The 21,497-nt window shown below is 36.9% G+C and overlaps 2 protein-coding genes across 3 annotated transcripts; both read right to left on the bottom strand.

The window, feature by feature from the left end:
* Nucleotides 1–79: 79 nt before the first annotated feature.
* Nucleotides 80–7,471, bottom strand: LOC148842750 (uncharacterized). 2 transcript variants are annotated; one of them, XM_088958725.1, is made up of 6 exons: nucleotides 7,314–7,469; nucleotides 6,797–6,847; nucleotides 5,689–6,710; nucleotides 3,523–4,427; nucleotides 2,957–3,013; nucleotides 80–763 (listed from the first exon to the last, which is right to left on the bottom strand). In XM_088958725.1, exons 3-6 carry the CDS (start codon nucleotides 6,677–6,679, stop codon nucleotides 518–520), a joined length of 2,199 nt encoding a protein of 732 aa, XP_088814851.1. In that variant the 5' UTR covers nucleotides 6,680–6,710; nucleotides 6,797–6,847; nucleotides 7,314–7,469; the 3' UTR covers nucleotides 80–517. The 2 variants fall into 2 exon arrangements, with proteins under 2 accessions (XP_088814851.1, XP_088814850.1); XM_088958724.1 differs by having other exon boundaries at nucleotides 5,689–6,847; nucleotides 7,314–7,471.
* Nucleotides 7,472–13,471: 6,000 nt separating this feature from the next.
* LOC148842749 (alpha/beta-Hydrolases superfamily protein) lies at nucleotides 13,472–16,988 on the bottom strand. The gene is made up of 2 exons (XM_088956520.1): nucleotides 16,327–16,988; nucleotides 13,472–14,163 (listed from the first exon to the last, which is right to left on the bottom strand). Exons 1-2 carry the CDS (start codon nucleotides 16,713–16,715, stop codon nucleotides 13,674–13,676), a joined length of 879 nt encoding a protein of 292 aa, XP_088812646.1. The 5' UTR covers nucleotides 16,716–16,988; the 3' UTR covers nucleotides 13,472–13,673.
* Nucleotides 16,989–21,497: the final 4,509 nt, after the last annotated feature.

Below are 21,497 nucleotides of genomic sequence, written 5' to 3'. Positions count from 1 at the left end.
ACCGTGTTCTTTGGTTGAATGGGAGGGGAATCTGGAGATGGAAAGACGAAAGAATGATCAATCACAGTGTGCCAGTGACTCGGGTTTGAACTTTGAACATCATGGCATTTGTGTCCATCGTCAAACAAAAAAGTTTGTCAAAGTGTTCTTTTTTACTATTTCCCCCCAACTCCATGGTATACTCAGTTCTCCGACTCAGGCCACTGCCTCACTGGTCACACTTCACTTGGTTGTGATTCCTTAATAGTGTTTTGTGAGTGGGAAGCTCTGTAGGTCTATAACTGAAAATTAAGTGGTTCAATACCAAGCGCCACGGTTTCTTTTTTTTTTTTTTTAATCCAGATGAGAGCAGCTTCCGAGTTCTGACATGTGACCAATTGATCAATGAGAACAATGGAGATGTGGTGGATTAATTCAACTACAGAAACTTCAAGATTCCCAGTGCCTATCCAGAAAAAAAAGGCAATCTCAGAGGCCCAGATTTTCCAAGATTTATCAAGAAACCCTTTTGAAAGCCTTATTTGATTCTCATGCACTTGAAGAGGACCTCTGCAAATTTCTTGTACATGTGACGCTTCAAGTATATCTTCTCTACTTTTTTCCTTCCTCTAATTCCCATTTGCTGCCTCTGTGATGGATTTTTAAGCAAGAAAAGTAGATTTTGGGCGAGGACTTTAGTTCCTGGATGCCCGAGAGGATGAAGAAGACCTGTTACATTGTGATCAACAATCTCCCTTGTCCCTCCAGCATCTGTCCCAAGCACCTGCACCAGAGAACAACTTGCTGTCAAGCCTGTTTGTTGCAATTTATAACTCACCATATACACGTATGTCTTTTAAGAGTTCTGCTAGATTCATGAAAGATTTTTTAAGAGACTTATTGGATTCATGAAAGGATGATAGTGTGGACTCATGGGTACCTCCCATCTTATCATCTAAAATCCAGATTTATCCATTGTACAATTTAGAAATCTTTCCGTTAACCAATCTGCCTCTGGTGATGTTCTAATACATTTGCTAATTCTTCTGTTGTGCAATCATTTTTACAATAACAAGATAATGCCAAGTAAAATTGTGATACCTTTGTAAATCTAGAAAACCTTACCTCGTGCTATTAAAAACTTATTTTTTTACCATTTCTTCTCATAATTCTTTCTGACATTATCTAACTGTCAAACCTGAAAAAATTCTTATACCAGACACTGCTTATGGTTGTGAGAAAAACGAAAGTGAAGAACATACACAGATAGCCACGTTGAATATGACAGGAATGTGACATTACGATCCATCTTAAAGAGGTCCAGTGGCGGAGAAAGTTATATTAGGACCCAATCAAGTAAACTACATTTTGTGAGCAATAAACTGGTCCACAAAAATTTTTGATTCTGTCATTCATGAGGGAGGAGGATTTCCTTTTGTTCTTGATAAAATATTATGCAAGGACAATAAAAAAATTTTTATAATAAAGATTTGTATTTTACTATAAAAAACAAGAGAAAAGTTATGCATATTGGGTAGGATTTATTTTCCTATATATAGAAGTCTCTTTGTAGTCGCATCACATTGTAAGACCGGGATATGCATATAGCGGAGGGAGTTGTATAACAATACCTTTATGTGCCTTCTCATTGCATCATGTTTTCAGACAGATTTATTTGTTATTGACTGATAGGCACAGTACAACCAGTTTTGAGATATTAACTCCCTAAAATAGAAACAACCAAGTTGGTCCAATCTGCAACAAAGCAAAGTCATAGTTCTGAGCAAGATAGGAATTGGTGGGCACCATTCAGGGTTCTAAAAGTGTCATGGACGTTGTATCCAGACATATACATTATAGGGGATGTGTCTCTAGAGTGGAATGGTGGAGCAGAAATTGTACAACCAACACCAGTTAGCTAGGACATTGGAAGCAAAAAAAAAAAAGGTTAGCTAGGACATGGATTGGATGACTGATCATTAAAGTTTGGCAACTGTACAGAGTTCATATTATTGATGAGATAATGGTTGTATGTATCTATTGTTTCTTATCTGATCTGACATCCATCTTCAGCCATATATGCAATCTTATATTGTTTCTGATCACCTTTCTTGTAATTTATTTAATTATTCTTTTCTTTTTAATAATTTATTATTTTACTATAAAAAAATTCTGGATAGAAAAAACTACCTGACATTCACCAAGGTATGCATGCTGAATTACTGATTACATTTGAGGCATATAACTCTCATTATTTATTCTAGGGTATCTCTTTCTTTAGGCATTACTTTCTCCAGAGTTGCCATTTTCTTAGGGGCTGTTTGATAACAGCTGAAGTGGCTAAACTGATAAGCTTATTGCTTTGTCTTTTCGCGAATAAGTTTTTAAGTAGGTTGTGAGCTCTTTAATGGCTGAAGCTGAAGTTGGGTTTATTGTTATACCCTTGAATATTTTATTATTTAATGATTTTATCCACCAAAAATGAATCCATTATCAAACAGCTCCTTAGACTATTGTCCAGATTTCATGCTTCGTCAAAAATCCTTCAGAAGTTTTTAAGCAGCACCAACTTTTGTTCAGAGCAAAACTATTTAAATATTATGTAGTTCTCAATATGTTATTGTGTTTTTTCAAAAAGAAAAAAATGAAGATAACATGAAATCATTGTATACATATGTTTAGTGAGGTCATCATTAAGACAAGGTGCAATGTGATGATAATTAGTAACATATGAACTGAATTACAGAGACCGGGCACATTTCTGTTACATTGGCATTCAAGGAAAAAGGTGTGCACCAAAATGATTACAAACTGGATTTGCTCATTGGTTGTTTATTGGGATCCAAAAAGAAGACAAATGGAAATGAAACAGCAACATCAATATTTATGGTTGGATTTGTAACATATTGAGTATCAAGGATAAAGTCATTCATCTGTCCAAGATGGAGTAAGAGAAAGATTAAGTGAATTGTAATACCGGTAAGCCAAACGCCATTGCTTCAACTGTCACTCTTCCAAATGTTTCTCCAAGTCCCTGTACATCAATCAATGATGTTAAATGTTTTCCGAGAGACAAATTATTATTAGGAAAAGTATGTCAAGGAGTTATGGTTTCTAGAAGTTGGACAGCATATAAAGATGGCAACCATTGGTGCCCATAGATGGACTTATACATGCCAAATTGGTGTCTGTACTGATCTTTAAGTGTCGATAAGATTGTGCAATATGGACTTTCAGTGATAGATATTCTGAGGCATAGATACAAGTGTTGCTGAAGTTGGATTTACATCAAACTTAACCACATCCCTACTAATAGAAATATACAAGTTTCATGGATTTTTTTTAATCTGACATTTAATTGACATCTCAAGTTATTTAAGCAACCCCTGATAATCAAATACTGTCAACCATAAATTTCCAGAACTACCTACCAAATTAATCAGAAATATAACAAAAGCTTATCTAAGAAGATAATAAGACAGAATTGCTTAGCTGGGCTTCTGTATCAAAAGTCGGGAGGCAGGAATTCAAAGACATGATCACCTGGGAGTTTATAACATAAACATCTGCTGCTGCATAGAGTGAGGCAACACGTGTAGTTGCTGGAGTCCATAACACAGACTTTAACAGGTTAGGATGTTGGGATAAAAATCTGAGTATTCCTTTGACATAAGGCACTTTGTTGCTCTTGGATCCAACAGAACCAATTAATACTTTAAGAATCTTTTCCTGTGTTTCTTCTTTGTCAGATACCACTTCCCTTATTTTCTGATCATTGCCAAAGGTCAAAACCTTTGTGACATTACTGGAGGCGAGGATGCTGGGTACTTGTCTATGCTTCTTAAGTTCATTTAAAGTAGAACTAGATGCATTAGACAACAATCTATTTGAAGATTTACCGACACGGCTCATATCTTGAAATAAAGCTCTGGAATGTTTCTTCTGAGTTAAGGTAGAATTATCTTGGCCTAATTCAATCAAACCTTTAACTCCAGAATCTTCCAGGGAAATGTTTTTTTCAACCACCAAGCGTGCTGATTCAAGAAGCAAGATCTGGCCCTTTCCAGGGTTTATACTACTTAGAGATATCACAAGCATATCATTCTCTGTTAGTCCCATTTCTTTCCTAACTGCATCTCGCAACAAGTGCTTCCTCTCCAGCATTGCCTCAACACTAAATGATGGGGTATTTAGGGAACAAGGAATGCCTGTAACAAAGGCTAGTTCATCATTAACAGAAAGTGGAACCAGAGCAGGCTGAGAACGCAACTTAATGCCTTCTTCTTCACACCAGGCTAGCCATTGTTTAGACTGTAATTCGGAAAGAAACATGAGCATTTTCACTTGGTTTAGCATCAGCTTTGATCGATCAAAGTACTCCCGTCGATTCTCCATGATCCACCAAACTATTTGACTTGATCCAGCAGTAAAATGTTCAAGATATTGTTCTGAAACAAAGCACTGATTTATCAATATTAGGTTGAACAACAAGGAAAAATGCAAGAAGCAAGACTATTTTTGTGTTATATTTTACTCTTCATGAAATGGACCAGGATTTATTGACCTCTTGTATCTTATTTGAACTTGGTAATGCAAAGTTTTCTCCTTCAGATAGTCCAAAACAAAAGGGATTAGATATCTTATTCTTATAATACCCAAGTAAGTTTTCAATTATTGGTAAAAGAAAATTCTAATAATTCAAAATTCAAAATACATAGAGGACAAAAGGCCTGTGACATTTTCATACTTCAATAACAGGGTAATGATAATACTTGATGCTGGCAACTAGTATATAAAGGAAAGAAAATAGACTCAAAACATATACAGTATGAAGTAGTTCTAAATCAAGACAATAATTCAGCAAGTTATCCAGGACCTGAATGGATACAAAGGCATGCATCATGGACAAGGACCTGAAAAGAATGATTAGGACTAATATAGGTACAGGTATTTTCTTGATGTGCAATATGAAACCTAAAAGGCATACAATGTTCATGAAAATGCCTAGTTGTAGAATGATTTGTCTGTTCAATGCACTTCATTTGATATGAGATGTTATACATGTCTCACAAGCTCTTGTTGTGATAGTTCCAGAGAGCAAATGAACAGCTTTGATTTATTAATCATCTGGTATCATAACAGCACAGTATATTTCTTTGTCGTTTATATTAGATGTGGCCAATCAGAGTGACTTCCAGAATTGGCCATGTGTGTTCACTTCCGTCATCCATGTGGTAGGCATTTCAGGTTGAAACTTATCCACATGAACAGAGGGTGGAGAGAGGATCATGTGGAGCCATTTTGAGCCCTCATCATGCTGCAATGTAGAACTTTCATGAATCGTCATCTGTTTTGTGATAAAACTTTTCTCCCAAGATTTTTTTATTGGTACTGTTCCCCTTTCAAGTTTTAACTTCTAGCTTATGGTAAAACTTTCCCCCTACAAATTGTTTGGTATCAAGTTATCCCTTTCCAAGTTCTTAACTTCTAGCAGTTTGATATACCTCAAGGCCAAAAGAACAAAAACTCAAATTGGGGGGGGTGGGGGGGGGGGGGGGAGGTAATTGTAAACTAAAACCACAATGCGATTTGGTTATTCTATAGATGTCATTAATAGTAAACCACACAAATTCTGCCATCAGCATGGAAAGAGGATACCTTCACCCTTTTTTGGAGTTTATACTAATGAAATGAAGAAGGATTTCTTACCGATCCATGATGCACAAACAGCAGATCCTGCAATGACAAGATCTGCCTTCATGGCAGTTTTGTAGCTGAGCTCCATCTTGTCTTCAAGAACTTTGATCCTTCTCCTAGCAAGCTCTGTCATTAATCCACCTTTCTTGCTAAGAACCACTGCAGAAACTGTGGCCCCACAGCTCAAGAGCTCAGTTGCCAACTCCATCATTGAAAGTGGGGCCCCTGTCATAGAAAGCTCATGGAATATCAACACAAATTTTCTAGACCACACAAGACGTGCAAATTCCCCCTTCCTATCACAGGTACCTGATCGCTTCTCAGCACTCCATCCCAAAATTCTATCCTCGGTTGCACCAAAGGGGCCAACAAGCAACCCATATGAAGTGTTTCTTTTAGGAATCTCTTCTTCCTGCTCTTCCAAGCCACCGCTTTGACCATTTACTCTAGCCTTTGTTTTACGTGCACGCAAGCTACGGCCACTTGATCTCTTACTCTTCCGTTTTGAAGATGCTCTCCGAGGAGAAGAAGTGCTACTTTCCTTTTTAGCCAAAGTTACACCTGTTTTTTTCAAATTATTCAACTTATTACCTTCTCCTGCCTGAGTCTCGCTAGAATCATTGCTAACCATCAAAGAATCTTCATTTCCTGACCACCGATTTGGGTCAGAAATTCCAAAACCTGGTTTACTCCTATAACCAATAAGCTCGTCCTTATTATCACCATGAGCCCACTTGGACTGAATATAAAATCCTAGGTAGGTCCAGAGTGTAATTAAAGTCAACCAGAAAATCAATCTATTACTCGGGATCCACTGAAAACGGCCTCCACTGATTCGAGCTTCTCTTCGTGGAGTTCGACTAGAGTTCAATCTTCGAAATGAGGGAGAACCCCTCGGAGTTGATCTCCCTGACAATGTGGATTTCAAGCTCCCACTTGAACGTGCAGAAGATTGCCTAAACACGTTTCCTTGTAAATCTTCTTTATGGTTGTTCTCCTCCATTTATTCCTTCTACCTTACCGCACTAAAAAAACTGCATCAACATTGTTTGAATCAAATTTCTTCTTCAAAGGAACCGAGTAACTAATTTTTCCTATATAAACTCACAAACTGCAGTACCGCAGAAGACCTTCGTTTACAGCTTCATTTACAGTTTCTCCAGTGTCAAACCTTCATGAAACAAGAAAATCACGCAGGTCTTTACTTCCTTCAGCACAAAAACAAAGAGCAATACTCTAACAAACTCTAAATTCACCAAGGAATATCTAAATAACTACTTCTGAGTTGTTCATTAGCAGATTCCTGAAGATCAAACTACATTAGCCAGAAACTAAACACTGTTTCACATTATTGACTGAAAAACTGTTTAAGATGAAGATCATACACCGGAATTATGAATTTTACTTAAACGAATGATCCGAGAAGCTATTCCCAGTTACCAATTATTGAAGCTAAAATCTACTCCAGAAAACAGAAAAGGCGAAGAAAAGAATCTCATGTTCGAAGCTTAATCTGATAAGAGCTACTTCAATCCCTAACGAAATAGAGATTTAAAAGCTGCGAACTCGAGATCTGGAGAGAGTTAGAGAGCAAGGAAGAAAAACGAAACATCTGGCTCGGTCACTGAGAAACTTACAATTTCATAGGCAGAGATGGGAAGCTAGGTGGGAAGAATTTGTGAAGAGAGGCCCTTAACGTGCGCACTTGAGTTGCAGAGCGACACCAACAACTCCGAGGAGCTCTGAGCATCTGACGGAGAGAGAAGAGGAGAAGAAGCTCTGCCTCTGCTTCTGTTTTTCTGAATTAACAATTAATGAATTAAATAATCTCGCACGTGCAACTACCACGTGTAGACAGGGCTTTAGCCTTTCCTGATTAGAAGGTGATTAGAAAGAAAACGACAGAGTGATGGAGCAGCGGAGCAGGTATATCAAGGTCAGTCGGTGGTATTAATCGAAAAAGATAGATTTGTTTTATCCGTTCGATGAAATTCTGTTTCTAGGCTGTCTGTGGCCCGAACTTTCAGAAATTCCAATCAAACGGCTAATCTCATCATCAAAATGGAATAGTAGAGAAATCACTTAGCGTGAAACATGCACTGTAGTATTGCTCGCTAATGTAGACTTTGACTCGAACTTGGAGGAGATGAAGACCGCAAGCGCAATCCAAGCGTCAGAGAAGCATCTCTCTATTAAAAAACAGATCAATTTACAGTTTGTAATAGAAATTTAAAAAGGACTCACGTACACGATTAATCAATTCACTCATCACAGACTTTGAATTAGTGGATCTGACACCGCACATCTCATACATCGCGGATCCCGTTTTATGGTGGGATCCCTCATGATAATGAGATGTGCGGTGTCAGATCATGTTGAAAGGGTAACTCATTGGAATGTGTTGTAGCGACACTTGGCAGGATATCTCATCTGCCAACTCAATCCAAACCATAATAATGTGGGCTTAAAAAAAACTAATAAATTGGCCTATTAATTAGTTCGAACTGGCCCATTTAAAGGCCCACTTGCATGGGGAAACGGAGGGGATTGAATTTTACATCGACCCAATAGTTAATGCCTTTCATTCGAGCACTCGCCCATTCTTGAAAAACCCAGCCATTAATCATCTAACGTTCTAGATTTCACCTGTAATACTTATAAGTGGCAACCATTCATTGGTCGATTTGTGGGAGCCATTATGCGGTGGCATATGTCAAATACGTTGGATTAGAATCTTGGTTAATGAAATTGAGAGAATGAGAACAAATTATTGAAATCCTGATAAGGGGCCTCATTGGTAGATTGCTAGCCTATTTCATGAATCCCGCCGAAGTGAAATATTCCAATCCAATGGGAATTAGAATGGGCCAAAAACCTCTTGATGTTGATGCTTAATGATTGATATGACCTGACATAAATAAGTAATAATCTCTCCCAATTCTTCCAATATGATAATATTATTCAATAATACATGTCTACAGATGGAATTTCAGTTTTTCTCACTGTGTAAATGCATATGGGCTGGACTTGTTCACGAGTAGCCGTGCTTGACTAACTGTGGGCTTGGGCTGCTTCTACAGCCCATGGTCAGAAATGGGCTGTAATTTGTTTAGCCCAATGGGTTGTAAGGTGCCTTCAGTTATTTGTATTGGCTAGATTTCTGGGATGTCTGATGTAGGAGAATGGTATAGGTAGGGTGTCAATTGGACCGGATTTCATCCAATCCAATCCGGTTTATTATGAATCTATTATAAATGGATTAGGTCCAATTCAGTGTAGAGAATACTTTGGACCATTTTGGACCAGTCCAATTCAATGTCTGGATCGTCCAATCTGTTCAAATTGGTTTTAACTTAGATTTATTCCAATCCAAACCTGGTTCATTGCACCTGTATTCTTTATCTTCTATCAATGAACTGGATGTTGGTTCAATCTGACCCCGTCCAATAGAAATCCATTATGAATGGACCAGGTTCAATCCAATCCATTAAATGCTTTGGACCATTAAATATGGACTGGTCCAATTCAAAATGTCTTATTGGTCCATCTAATCTATCCAAATTGATTTTGATTTGGATGGGATCCAACCAAAATTGGTCTATTGACACTCCTACTGGTCTCCTGTCTTTAGAAAGGCTACAGTGTGTAAATTTGAGGACTACAACAAGCAGGACTTTGGCTAAAAAACAATAAACTAAGCAGGCTTTCTTTAGATAGTAATTCTTTTAAATATATTGAATCACATGCTTTTTGCTTCTAATTCAGGCTTAGAAGGAGCCTGCAATGACGAGATCAGTTCAGGTTACAAACTGAGCTGTGAGCAAAGTAAAAATTCGGACAAATGTAAACTAGAATTTGCACTCCCATACTTCTGCACCAGTGCAAATGAAATTTCACTGCAAACAAAAGAGGCCTAAGCAACCAAGTTTGCTGTTTTTTTTGGGAAAATAATTCTTATTCAGTCACATGCTTTTCTCCTTTGAACCATGGTTTTAGACTTCTAGGAGACTGTGATAACTAAAGTTCAATTTCAATAATGGATGGATCATTCAATGAATCTAAGAGCCTATCTGGGAGGGCTTAACTTTGGTTCAGCTGCTTTGAAGAAGCTTATCCAAAAGTCGTATAGGAATCTATTGGGAGGGCTGAGCTGAAGATTCAGATAAGTTGGTTCAGCTGTTTTGAAGCACTCCAGATAAGTTATTTAAGGCAGCTAAACCAGATAGACCCCATGAAAACAGCCTATAAGCCATATTTGGTGAAAAATCCGGAGAGCCCAAATTGGCTGTAACCAGTTATTTGAAGGAGTAGTTTATCTAAAATGCTTCAAAGCAGCTGAACCAGCTTAGCTGAATCTTCTCAGCCCTCTCAGACAGGCCCTAAATGGCAGTACAGTGATCAAAATTTGACTTTTTAGATTTTTTTCCCTATCAAATGTTGCATTTAGGCTTCTTTATTGAACTCATGGACTGCAACTCGGAAAGCCAAAATCCACTGCATAAAAGCCCTCCTAACTGGGCACTAAAGCAGGTGAACTACTTGGGCTTGGGCCAGCTCGTTAACTTAAACAAGCTCTGCACAGCTTAATGCTCACGGTTGATTCACCATACATTGCAAAATAAAGCTTAAAGTTCGACTATGGAAATCATCTAGAATTCTAGTCGGTCCAGCTCGTTGATAAATAAATACCTTATTGTGTCCTCAGGATTACTCCGCATATAAAGTTAGTAGCAAACAAGGAACTCTTTGTATCGAGCAAGGTTTAGCTGAACGCTGGCCACGCCAGTATTTAAATATATGGGGCCTGCATTTTTTACAGTGGGGCTCATGAATTTATTACTGTTGTGAAATCTCATCATTGGTTTCACAGCCCACTGAATAGCTAAAACATTCAACTAATCTGAATTCCTTTGCACTGGAAAGTGTTTATTGCTCAGCTATAAACAATTCTACCAGTTCTTGTATTAAAAAATATCTCATCTTTTTTCTGTTGAAACTCCAAAACCAACAAATTAAGTGGGCATTCTGAGGCATGAATGAGAAATTGAGTGGTGTATTTTCATCCACACCATACCATGGCCCAACAGAAAAGTTATTTTGCACCGTAGACAGTATGGATGGACTGAATCAAACTATACCCATGTAAGAAGCCTTTCTGCTATAGTAAACCTATTCATGGGCCTAGCTTGGACTTGGCTTTTGCCAAATTTGGGCCCGGCCCAAAGTCCAAACCCAAGATAATGTAAAATTGGGCCCAAGGCCCGTGAACAGGTCTAATAAGCACATAGGGTAAATACTGTTTGGCTGAAACTCAACTTACAATAAGACAAAGTATCATCTCTCTCTTCTCTCAATAAAGAAATTTCCACTTTTTCTCAAACAGCAAATGTAAATGGACTTTCAAGATAACAACCATCCATAGCTCTAATTCTAAACTTTCAGCTTACATATCTTCCTTCATACGTTGCCATGTGATGATATAAAGAGCTTAGAGATATGAAAGAAGTGGAGCCTGATGATGTAAACTTGAACTTGAATTCCCGTAAGGCTATGTTTGGTTTGAAGGAAAAGGTAGGGAAAGATAGAAAAACCCAAACAAGTTCTGTAAAAGTTTCCTTACCTTTTCCTACTTTTTCCTTCAAACCAAACACAGCCTAAGAGAAATATTTATATATTATTTTCCCACTGAATGCACCCTTCCCTTTTCAACTTCCCCCCCAAAGTTTCATATACATCTCCACCATCTCTTATCCAAAGCTATTTTTCAAATTTGACCCGATCCAAATTTGGTCCAATATCTACTATATGTGTAAACATAGATTTGAAGTTGAATTTCATTTGTTTATATATTTCAATATCTACTTCTATTAGAATATCAGTATATCTATATCCAATTATCATAAATGTATAAAACTAAATAGAAAATAGAAAACATGTACCATAATGGGAAAAATAAGTTTATTTAAATTCCAAATCCCACTTAATTTTACAAAATTTTAACACTTAATTTGATATTTTATATGAATGCATATAATTGGATTGGACGGGTCAAGCAATATCCAAGATTGGTTTAATTAATAAGATTTGATTATAGGATAAACGAATATCTGAATCTGGCTTAAACGAACCAGGTACATTTGCAGCCCTAATTATGGACCTGCCCAATTGATGTCAAAATTTCACTAATAAGGCTGTGTTTGGTTGCAATGCAAATAAATTTGTACTAATACAAAGCCATGGCCATGCAAATGATTTGAGTGTAAAATCTGACTTATTTTTATTTCAAATTTAAACTTCTTTTGTTTGACTACAGTATAAGGAACATGAAGCAGAATAAAATAAAATCCAAAACAAAATTAAACGAGAATTTACATTTTTTACATTTGCACTCTCATGCATTTGTACTAGTGCAAATAAATTTGTAAATAACCAAACACAGCCTAAGATTCAGTTTGGAAGGAGTACAAAAACAAAATACAAGACTTTGCAACTGTATATTTATATTTGCACTCCTTCCGATCTGAGCCTTAGCCTAAAGAAATGCCAAATGCAGCCTTAGAGAACAAACAATCAACCACCAATAGAGCCATGCGCAATGGTACAAGTTTATTTTATATATTTTGATTGATTTTATGATCCAAAAAGCAAATTGCCTCAATCAATGGCTATCATTTGGGAAATCACCAATTAAAGTCGTCAACATTGATAAATGACCAAACAATTCCAAATCAACATGTCATGGATTGATCCGTTTTTTCTTTTCTGGCTCTGTTCGGGGTGCAAACCCTCACATTTGCTTTTAGCGATGCGCAGATGCACCAAAATCACAGAGAACACGAGGAAGTGGAGTGTTTTAGGGCTGTCAAATTGTCAATGGGTCAGGTCTGAATCGATCAAACCGATTCTAATGATTTTGATTCTATAATTTTGTCCTGATTTATAATTGGGTCAGTTTTGGATCTTACCTGTCCTGAACTGATTCAGACCCAGAACCGATTATCTTACTAAATATATAACATTTTCCTAATTTATTTATTATTTTTATCATATTTTAAGTTTGAAATGATAAATTTGATAGATAATAAATAAAATGATATTAGTTAAAAATGTTTAATTTGTTATAATAATTTTCTATCATTTTTATTAAGGTTATCTTATCAAATTTTAAAATTTAAATTATTACTTAAATAAATAAATATAATTTTCAGTATAATCGGGTCTTCTGGGTCTGAACCTGAATATTAACCGAACGGTTCTGGGTCTGTGTTTTGCATTCATATGAGTTCTGGGTCTATTTCAATTAACCTAAGCCAACCATTGTTTATGGGATTTTAAGCTTGTAAAACTCTTTTGGACCAGCACACAATCCTGCTAGGTCCAGGTCAATTTTACGAAATTAAGGAAATTCTTCTGCTCATGAAGAAGTAATATTCCTTTTATTTTTCTCTTTGCCTCTTGACCAGACCAGATATGTTCATTCATTTACTCGACATAGTAAAATTCAATTCAAGCATATTTTATTTCAACACACACAATCTCAAGTCTTATCAGTTTTGACAATATTGACTGTACCTCCTGTGGAAGACCTATAGATGTACGCTTCGAGTAGATATGAAACTCTTATACGCAACCAAATTTGACAATATGTATGTATAATATTTGGATCATTTTTATTTTAATTTATTAATGATAATACAATCTGAATCTGATGGATAAAATTTGATTAATTAAAACTTATTATTAATAAATCAAATTTGGATAAAGAAAAAGAACTGTTAAATAATCGGTGAAGAAATTTAAGGTAAAAAACCCCATCTCAATTTAATATCAAGCTCTAACATATATGTAAAGCTTCCAAACCTTCATATTATCAAGAAACAAACCATTACACTATACAATACATCAAAGCCATAATAACACCAAGTAAGTGCTACAAATAATAAGCCAAACCATTACACTACACCAAGTGGGTGCTTCTTCACTCGTTTAGTAAACAATTATGTACCAATTGGAGCTCCTTCAGCTGCTGGAGATGGTAGATTGATCTTCTCATCAAAATCAACACCCATGACTCTACCAAGAACATCGAGCAGCGAGGAATGCACTGTAAGTTGTGGAAAGTGCCCGTCACCTTCGATGATTTCGACGGTCGATTTCCCCTTGATCTTGTTGTGCATGTAGTGAGCGACGGATACCGGAACAACAATGTCGTTCGAAGTCTGGATGATTGTGCATGGGGTTTGAACCTTCTCTAGGACGTCTCGAACGTCGCTGAGGAAGATGGTTCTGGCCAAAGAAAGTGCAACTTCTGGTCTCATTGCTCCCAAAGATTTCCTGAACTTGTCCACAGAGGGAGGGTGCCTTCCATCAACAACAAGGCCAGCAAAATTTTGAGCCCATTCATGGAAGTTGGACTTTATGTTGAATAACATTTGCTCAATATGTGAGATCTCAAATCCTCCTTCATAGTCTTCTACATTTAGGAACCTACAATTAATGCAAACATAAACTTGGTGAGTTATCTTTGTCATTAATGAATTAATTTCAAGTTTTATACTGTTGTTTATACATACGTACATACATACATATATGCATATATATACATATTACAAGTCACATCTAAGAAGAGATATATCAATTATTGATAATTGAGAATACATCTGCATGTTAACTCATTGATATCGATTTGAATGGCTTGGAAGGCATGTACTCTCTCTCTCTCTCTTTATCTCTATCAATCTATCTTTCAGGATCCAACTTTCAAGTAGAATTTTCTCCAAATGAAATAATCTTATCAGGATTTTGTGATAAGGTTTTGTCCTTTTGCTACCTATAGCATGGCAAAAATATCAATCACTTTCTATCAATAACTATACATCTCAAAAGATAGAATGGGGATTTTTTCCTCTAGGCTGTGTTTGGTTGCGGCGCAAGTTTATTTGCACTAGTACAAATATATGGGAGTGCAAATGTAAAAAATGCAAATTCTTGCTTAATTTTATTTTGGATTTTACTTTATTCTGCTTCAAGTTCTAATTTACTTCATTTGTGCAATCAAACAAAATAATCTAAAATTTGTAACAGAAATAGGTCAGAATTTATACTAAAATCATTTGTACTGTCATGGGTTTGCATTAGTGCACATTTATTTGCATTGCAACCAAACACAGCCCTAGGGACTGTTTGGGAACACGGGATCTACTACCAACCTCTTGATAGCAACATTGCTTCTAGCCACACATTTCAAACATGATTGTTGTTGCCTCAGGATAACCCCATCAATGATAACATACAAGTACAAAACATGTTTTAGATGTGCGGCTATGATAATGCTGGAACTTGGAAGTAATATTGCTACCAACATGTTGGCAGTGGATCCACACCCCATTTTGGGAGCCCTGAAGCTTTGGTTGAGAGATTTTCATTGAACTCCTTTGCGCAGAAGCCATTAAGTGTTCATTTGGGAGGGTGAACGTTTACACCCAAACCCCACATGGAAAGTTGTGAAGTTGTATTTGGTGAAAATTCTAAAAAGCCAAAAATAGATTTACATGAACTGAAAATTTCCGATAAAATTATTTTTGATAGCTTCTTAAAAGCGGCTCAGTCAGCATGGAAGTCCTCCCATACGGGGCTTAAAAGAAATGGAAAAGCCATTTTCTTGGCCGGAGTACAGTTAGTTTGGACTTCTGAAGTCTTTCATCAAACAATGTTTATAAGCTGTACAGTTGGGACAAATTGTTGTTGTTTACGTGAACCGAAGGGACCACCAGACCATAGAGTAACGTGTCATGCGGAGAGAGCATGTGGACGGCCAAAGTTTTTATCTGTGTTAGGTTCCCAAGTCCAGACAAATTCTAACTTTTTCCGATCATATGTATGGAAGGCACGTGTGTTTCCCCTAAAAGACTAGAAAGTACCGACAGGGTTCAGTTCTGATACCCCCGATAAGCCTAGTATGGGTCAACTGCGGCTTTCCTGGATGGCATCGTTGGTTTCATAACCAACGGTTTCCGTCCAAGAAAATGGCTTTCCGGTCGGTGAAACTTTCTTCAAAGCAGCTTTATCAAAAAGCTTCAGCCCTCCCAAAGGGGCCGGTAAAGTTCATACCGCTGACGCTCCCTAGATTTTGGAACCGGTAAAGTTTATACCGTTTGGTTCCCTAGCTGTATTTCTGTCATTTGGGGGAAAAATTATTGAAAGCTAATCAGACATGTAGGGTTCCAAAACCTGGTAAGAGAGAGAGAGAGACAGAGAAAGATTTGGAGAAGTGATGAAATGAACAAACCAAATAAATATCAAGAAAAACAATTATAAACCTTAACTGGGGAATACTCCTATCATCAGATGGAGTACAAAAGAAAAAAGAAATAAAAAATCATAAGTTAATGAACTTAGATCTCTCTCTCGCATACACACAGTATAATCAGAAAGAAGAATTAAAATGAAAAGATGAAAGAACAAAACTAATTAAATTTAACCTGGGTCTGCTTCCAAGTGAAGAAAGTGCTTACCGATGAAAGATGTGAGAAAGAAAAAAGTTCAGACATCCATGTAATAGAAATATTTATAATTTACTCATTACAACACAGCAACTGTTTCCAAAGCAAAAAGTTGAGAGAACAGAGGGATAGTTAGTTAGTTAGTTACCTGGGAGAAGCTGCAACCAGTATCAACCTCTTGAAGAGATCAGGTCTTTTAATGGAAGCAATGCAACCTATCATACCAGACATGGAGTGCCCGACAAATACTGAGAATCTCAAGTTCTGCTCGTCTACCAGAGCGATGAGATCGTCGGCGAAGGCATCGAACGAAGAATATTTATCTGGGTCGAAGAGGTTCAGGTCGCTCACTGCGCCGGAGAAGTTCCAGTCGAAGACTAAGACACGGTAATGTTGAGCCAAGTATGGAAGGAGTCTGTCCCAAACAGACTGATCCCCTCCATATCCATGAGCAAGAATGATAGCTTCGCTGCCAGAGCCTATAATTCTTGCGTTCATGGCCGCTGAGAGGGTCTTTTCCTCAAGCATCGTCACCATCTTGTCAAGAAGAAGAAGAAGAAGGAACAAGACAGAGAGGTTGGGAGCTTTTTGGGTTGGCTTGGAGTAATTTGCTGTGTTTGCCTGTTTGTTCTCTATATATAGGAAAAAGAAGTGATAATCAGTAGGCTAATTAAAGCAAAAACATGTTCCCCCGTGCCCATAAGAACTATGACCACATCTACCTGCAACACACTACCCCCCCCCCCCATTGGGAACATATCCCGTGGATAATACTATGTACGAAGATGAGATGTTCTTCATGTATAGTTGTGATGTTATGTGGGTAGACGTGGGTGCAATTCTTATGGGCAGGAGATTTAGATTCCTTTCCTTTGGTAAGGAATTTTACAAAAATAGACAATGTCTTTGCCCAATTTGGGTGTTAATTTCAACCCGTGATAGTCCAACCCAAGAATCACTGATTAGTTAACCCAAATGAAGGTGAGAATTGATTCCAAGTCTCCACTACAATAAACCAAGGTTTTTAAAACTGACTCGGACAATGAACCAGTCAGGGGTCTGGTTTCCGGATTGAACGGTCCAATTGTTTGAACCGAAAGGATGACCCATTCTGACAAAAAAAATTTTAAAAAAATAAAAAATTATCAAAACCGTTGAATGGTTCGAACGATTCAACCGCCCAAGTCAGCAATTTACTGACCAAATCAACATTTTTTGGCAAAAATATGATTTTGAGGAAAACCAGAACCGGTCACCTGACCAATTCCCAGTTTTTCCAGTCCGGTTTTGAAATCCATGCAATAAACCTTACCAATTGATCCATAGTTGACACCTTTCAAATGGAATCAGTTAAAGCTTAAAACATGAAGGTTTTAATTTTGTTGCAATTTGTGTTAACAGCAGTGATTTGCTTCAAAACTTTTATTAAAAACAATGGAAATTGTGACTCATTGTTGGTGTGTGTTGAAGCCGCTGTCCTCTATGTGGTGTGAGGTGAGGAGTGTGTGGATATGATCTATATGATAGGTCTAGCTAGAATTCCATTTCTATTCAATGAATGAAAACTCGTCAAGATGTCAATTGGACAATGAAGATAGAGTTCAACTACTTTCAATCTAATCTTTGATTGATTATCTGGGCTTTGACTGACTAATCCAACGAAGCCGCTCAAAGACAAGCATGTTCAAAAGCCCAAGATGGTGGCGGGTGGTGGGTAAGGTTGTCAATTGGTCTGGATTTGGTTCAATCCAATCCAATCCAATATGAATCAATTACAGATGAATCAGGTCCAATTCAATCTGATGAATACTCTGAACCATTTTAGACCAGTTCAATTCAATGATTAAATTATCCAATCTGTTCAAATTGGTTTTAATTTTGATTGATTCCACTCAAAAACTGGTCTATTGACACCTGTATTCTTATCTTTACCAATTGACCAGATATTGGCTCAATTCAACCCAATCTAATATAAATCCATTACAACCCGGATTATGCCCACTATTCTCTTCCCACACTCAATCTACGGTGAATTGCAGCCATACATCTCTATTTTCAATTGTGAGACGTGTGGCTGCAATTCATCGTGGGTATAAAAAAGTGAATAGGAAATCTAGGTTCATATTATGAATGGATCCGGTCAAATTCAACCCAAAAAAAAAACTTCAGACTATTAAGTCTAATTTGGTCTAATTCAATATATCTTATTGATCCATCTAATTAGTTCAAATTAATTTTGATTTAGACGAATCCAATCCAAAACTGATCCATTGACACCCCTAGTGAGTGGGGGAGGGGATTCAACCCTATGTCAAAGAGTATAGTAATTTATAGGCAGAGAAATAGGGATAAATTGGTCAACAAAAGACGAAAGATTTATAATTAAAGGTGAGGGATGAGCCGACGAGGAAAAGCGAAGGACAGCCACAAGAACGCTAGAAGGGGGGAGTTGTGTTCAGACACAACACACATAAGGGAGCGTTTTGTCTCTTTTGCGGGTTGGCTTTCAGGATAAGTCCAAGACCCACCTTTTTCAGCTTTAATTAGAATCGGTCCCCACCCACGTTCAGCCAAGAATGAGGACGACGTTCACGAAATATTGTTAAAAATAATAATCAGAAATGACAAATCAAAACCACCTCCCCCCCCTTGTAAACTAGAAGTATTTATTTGGTGGTCATTACTCACTCCAGAACCCGCACACTGATAACGTTTCATCCAAGCAGAATGTTAAGAAAAAGTAATTAAGATAGAGAAAGGTAGGAAAAACAAACAAACAAGACTTTATTCTGTGCTCCAAGTGAAGTAATTAAAGATGGCTGCTTAGCTAGCTACTAAACATAGAATAGTCTCACAAATCTGGAACCTTCCTAGGCTGTGTTTGGTTTGTAGTAAAATTTTGGTGAAATGGGATGGGAAGCTAAGCATATTAACATAAAATGGTCTTACAAATATGAAAACTTACTGAAGTCTGTCTGTTTTTGGTTTGTAGGAAACATTTGGTAAAATAGGATGGGATAAGAAAGGAAAATTAGGTGCAGATTGTTCATTTGGTTCATGGTTGAAATCAGAATCGAAATCCTCCAGAACCAGAATCCGAATGGCCCATTCCCATAGTCTGGTTGGTTTAAATAGGAATGAGAATGGGAATTATACTAGGATCAGCAGGAATAGGATTTCATTCCCAAGGGAGAGGTAGGGAATGGCCGTTCCCTCAAATGAGAAAATGCCATTCCAGAAAGAATGATAATGGGATTCTGATTCTGCCCAATCAAACAATTGAAATCGGAATAGCTATGTATGAAGAATAATGGGATAAGGGTTAGACAAGATTTCGCCTCCTTTTCCACCACTCCAGATTTCCTAGTCAACATCTTGTATTACCGTATACTAGTCAATGAAAATTTATCAAAATTAACGAGATGGTTTTGATTGATCAGATTCTCAAAAGTGAGATATCCTGGTATGATACCCATCCATTCTCACTTTTGAGATTCTGACCAATCAAACCTACCTCATGAATTTTGATAATTTTTCGTTAGTTAGTGATGCCTTAGCACAAGGCATTAAGCTTAGGAGATCCCGACTCATTTCTCACTTCTTCACACTGAAGTGGTGTAACCCTTTTTTTCAAAAATATTGAAAACACAGACGACCAGAGAGAGAGAGAGAGAGAGAGAGAGAGATTTAAGGAAGATGGGGTTCACATAAGTTATAGAAGTGGGTCTTAAAGAGGGTGGACTCAGGAATGGTATTCAGGCTTCATTGAGTTGAGTTGATTTACGGGTGTTTGGCTGTTGCATTTTGAATTGATCAATACAAATTCCTGAGAAATATGTATTATCATGTCATATATGAGTGTCATTTCATGTCTTAGAAATATCAAATTTAGCATTCTAGATAGAAATAACAATTTGTATTTGATTAATTAAAAATTTTATTAGAAAAAAATCTCTCTCACAAATTTATATTGATCAACCTAAAATGCAACATCAAGTGAGCAACACATCACCATCATACCAAATACCTCATTAAGTAATGAAGCTCTTATGCATCTAAATTTTGAGGCCGTTTGGCAAGTTGTTTTTGAAAGATCTTTTGGAAACTCTAACAGTTAAAAGACGATATGAAATTTTGCAACAAGATCTTAACAACTTGAAGACCGCTTGATTAAGGTATGTCTGTTCGTGCAAAGATGAATTGAAAAACAAAAAAAATGAAAAATTCCATTTAGACCTTCCCGAAAATAAACCAAAATGTACTTCTCATATCTTTTCGAAACTATAATTTTTAATAACTAGATCTTTTGCCAACTAAACAGGAAAAGACCAAAACTCATCTACCGGACTTCTAAAAACTGACAAACCACACAAAAAACACGTCAAACGGGGACTCATCTTTTAATTTGATTAACAATTGGAGAAACTAGTGAAAATGATATCCATCTACCGAGGGCAAACATTTTAGGTAGACTCGACCAATTGCTAGTTGTCACTACCAAGCTGAACTCACACCAACAACTTGGCTATTGGGCAAGAAGCAATTGGTAATAAAGAAATCGTTTTACTTTGATTTCAATCAATTAAGTGGTGATTGCTACAACACTCTTAATTAGATGAAACGTACTTGCAAGGAAAAGAATGCTTTGCAATTTGCAGAGAAAGGTGAATGATATTGCCACGTGGAACTTTGTAGGACATCGTTGAAATTGAAAGTTGAAACGAGGTTTTTGTGCAATTCTTTGGATTTATTTTTCCTGCTGGTATGGTCTTTTTAGGCCATAGAACAATGAGTTTATGCAATTTCTTGGATTTTACGCCAATATGATCTTTCAAGGCCAATTAATGAACTTTACACACAAATTCTTTAATATGTAGATATGGGAAGAGTGCTTATAAACAATGAGTTTATGCAATTCTTTGGATTTTTTGGCACCAAAATGGTTTTTCGAGGCCATTGAACTTCACATTCAAATTCTATAATATGTAGATATCAGAAAAGTGCTTATAAATATTTATGCAATTCTTTGGATTTCTTCATGCTAGTATGGTCTTTTGAGGCTGGTGAATTTTACATACAAATTATATATAGGGAGTGTTTTGTAGTGTAGATGAAAAATTGGTGGGTGTGGATTGGTCTACACCATACACTAAGGCAGGAATCAATCTACACCACACCACAATCTACAATTATTCTTAACTATGGACAGATTGCGTGGACTGGACCAGTCCACACCCATGATGGCATTCTGTAGGTGTGGTGTGGACCAATTCACACTCTACACTACACTTTTTGATTTCATATATCTCATATACATTT

This window comes from Nelumbo lutea, chromosome 8 (assembly GCF_056320005.1).
Source record: "Nelumbo lutea isolate HS-2025 chromosome 8, American lotus-T2T, whole genome shotgun sequence".
NCBI classification, from domain to species: domain Eukaryota; kingdom Viridiplantae; phylum Streptophyta; class Magnoliopsida; order Proteales; family Nelumbonaceae; genus Nelumbo; species Nelumbo lutea.
This window is presented reverse-complemented; position numbering and strand designations above follow the sequence as displayed.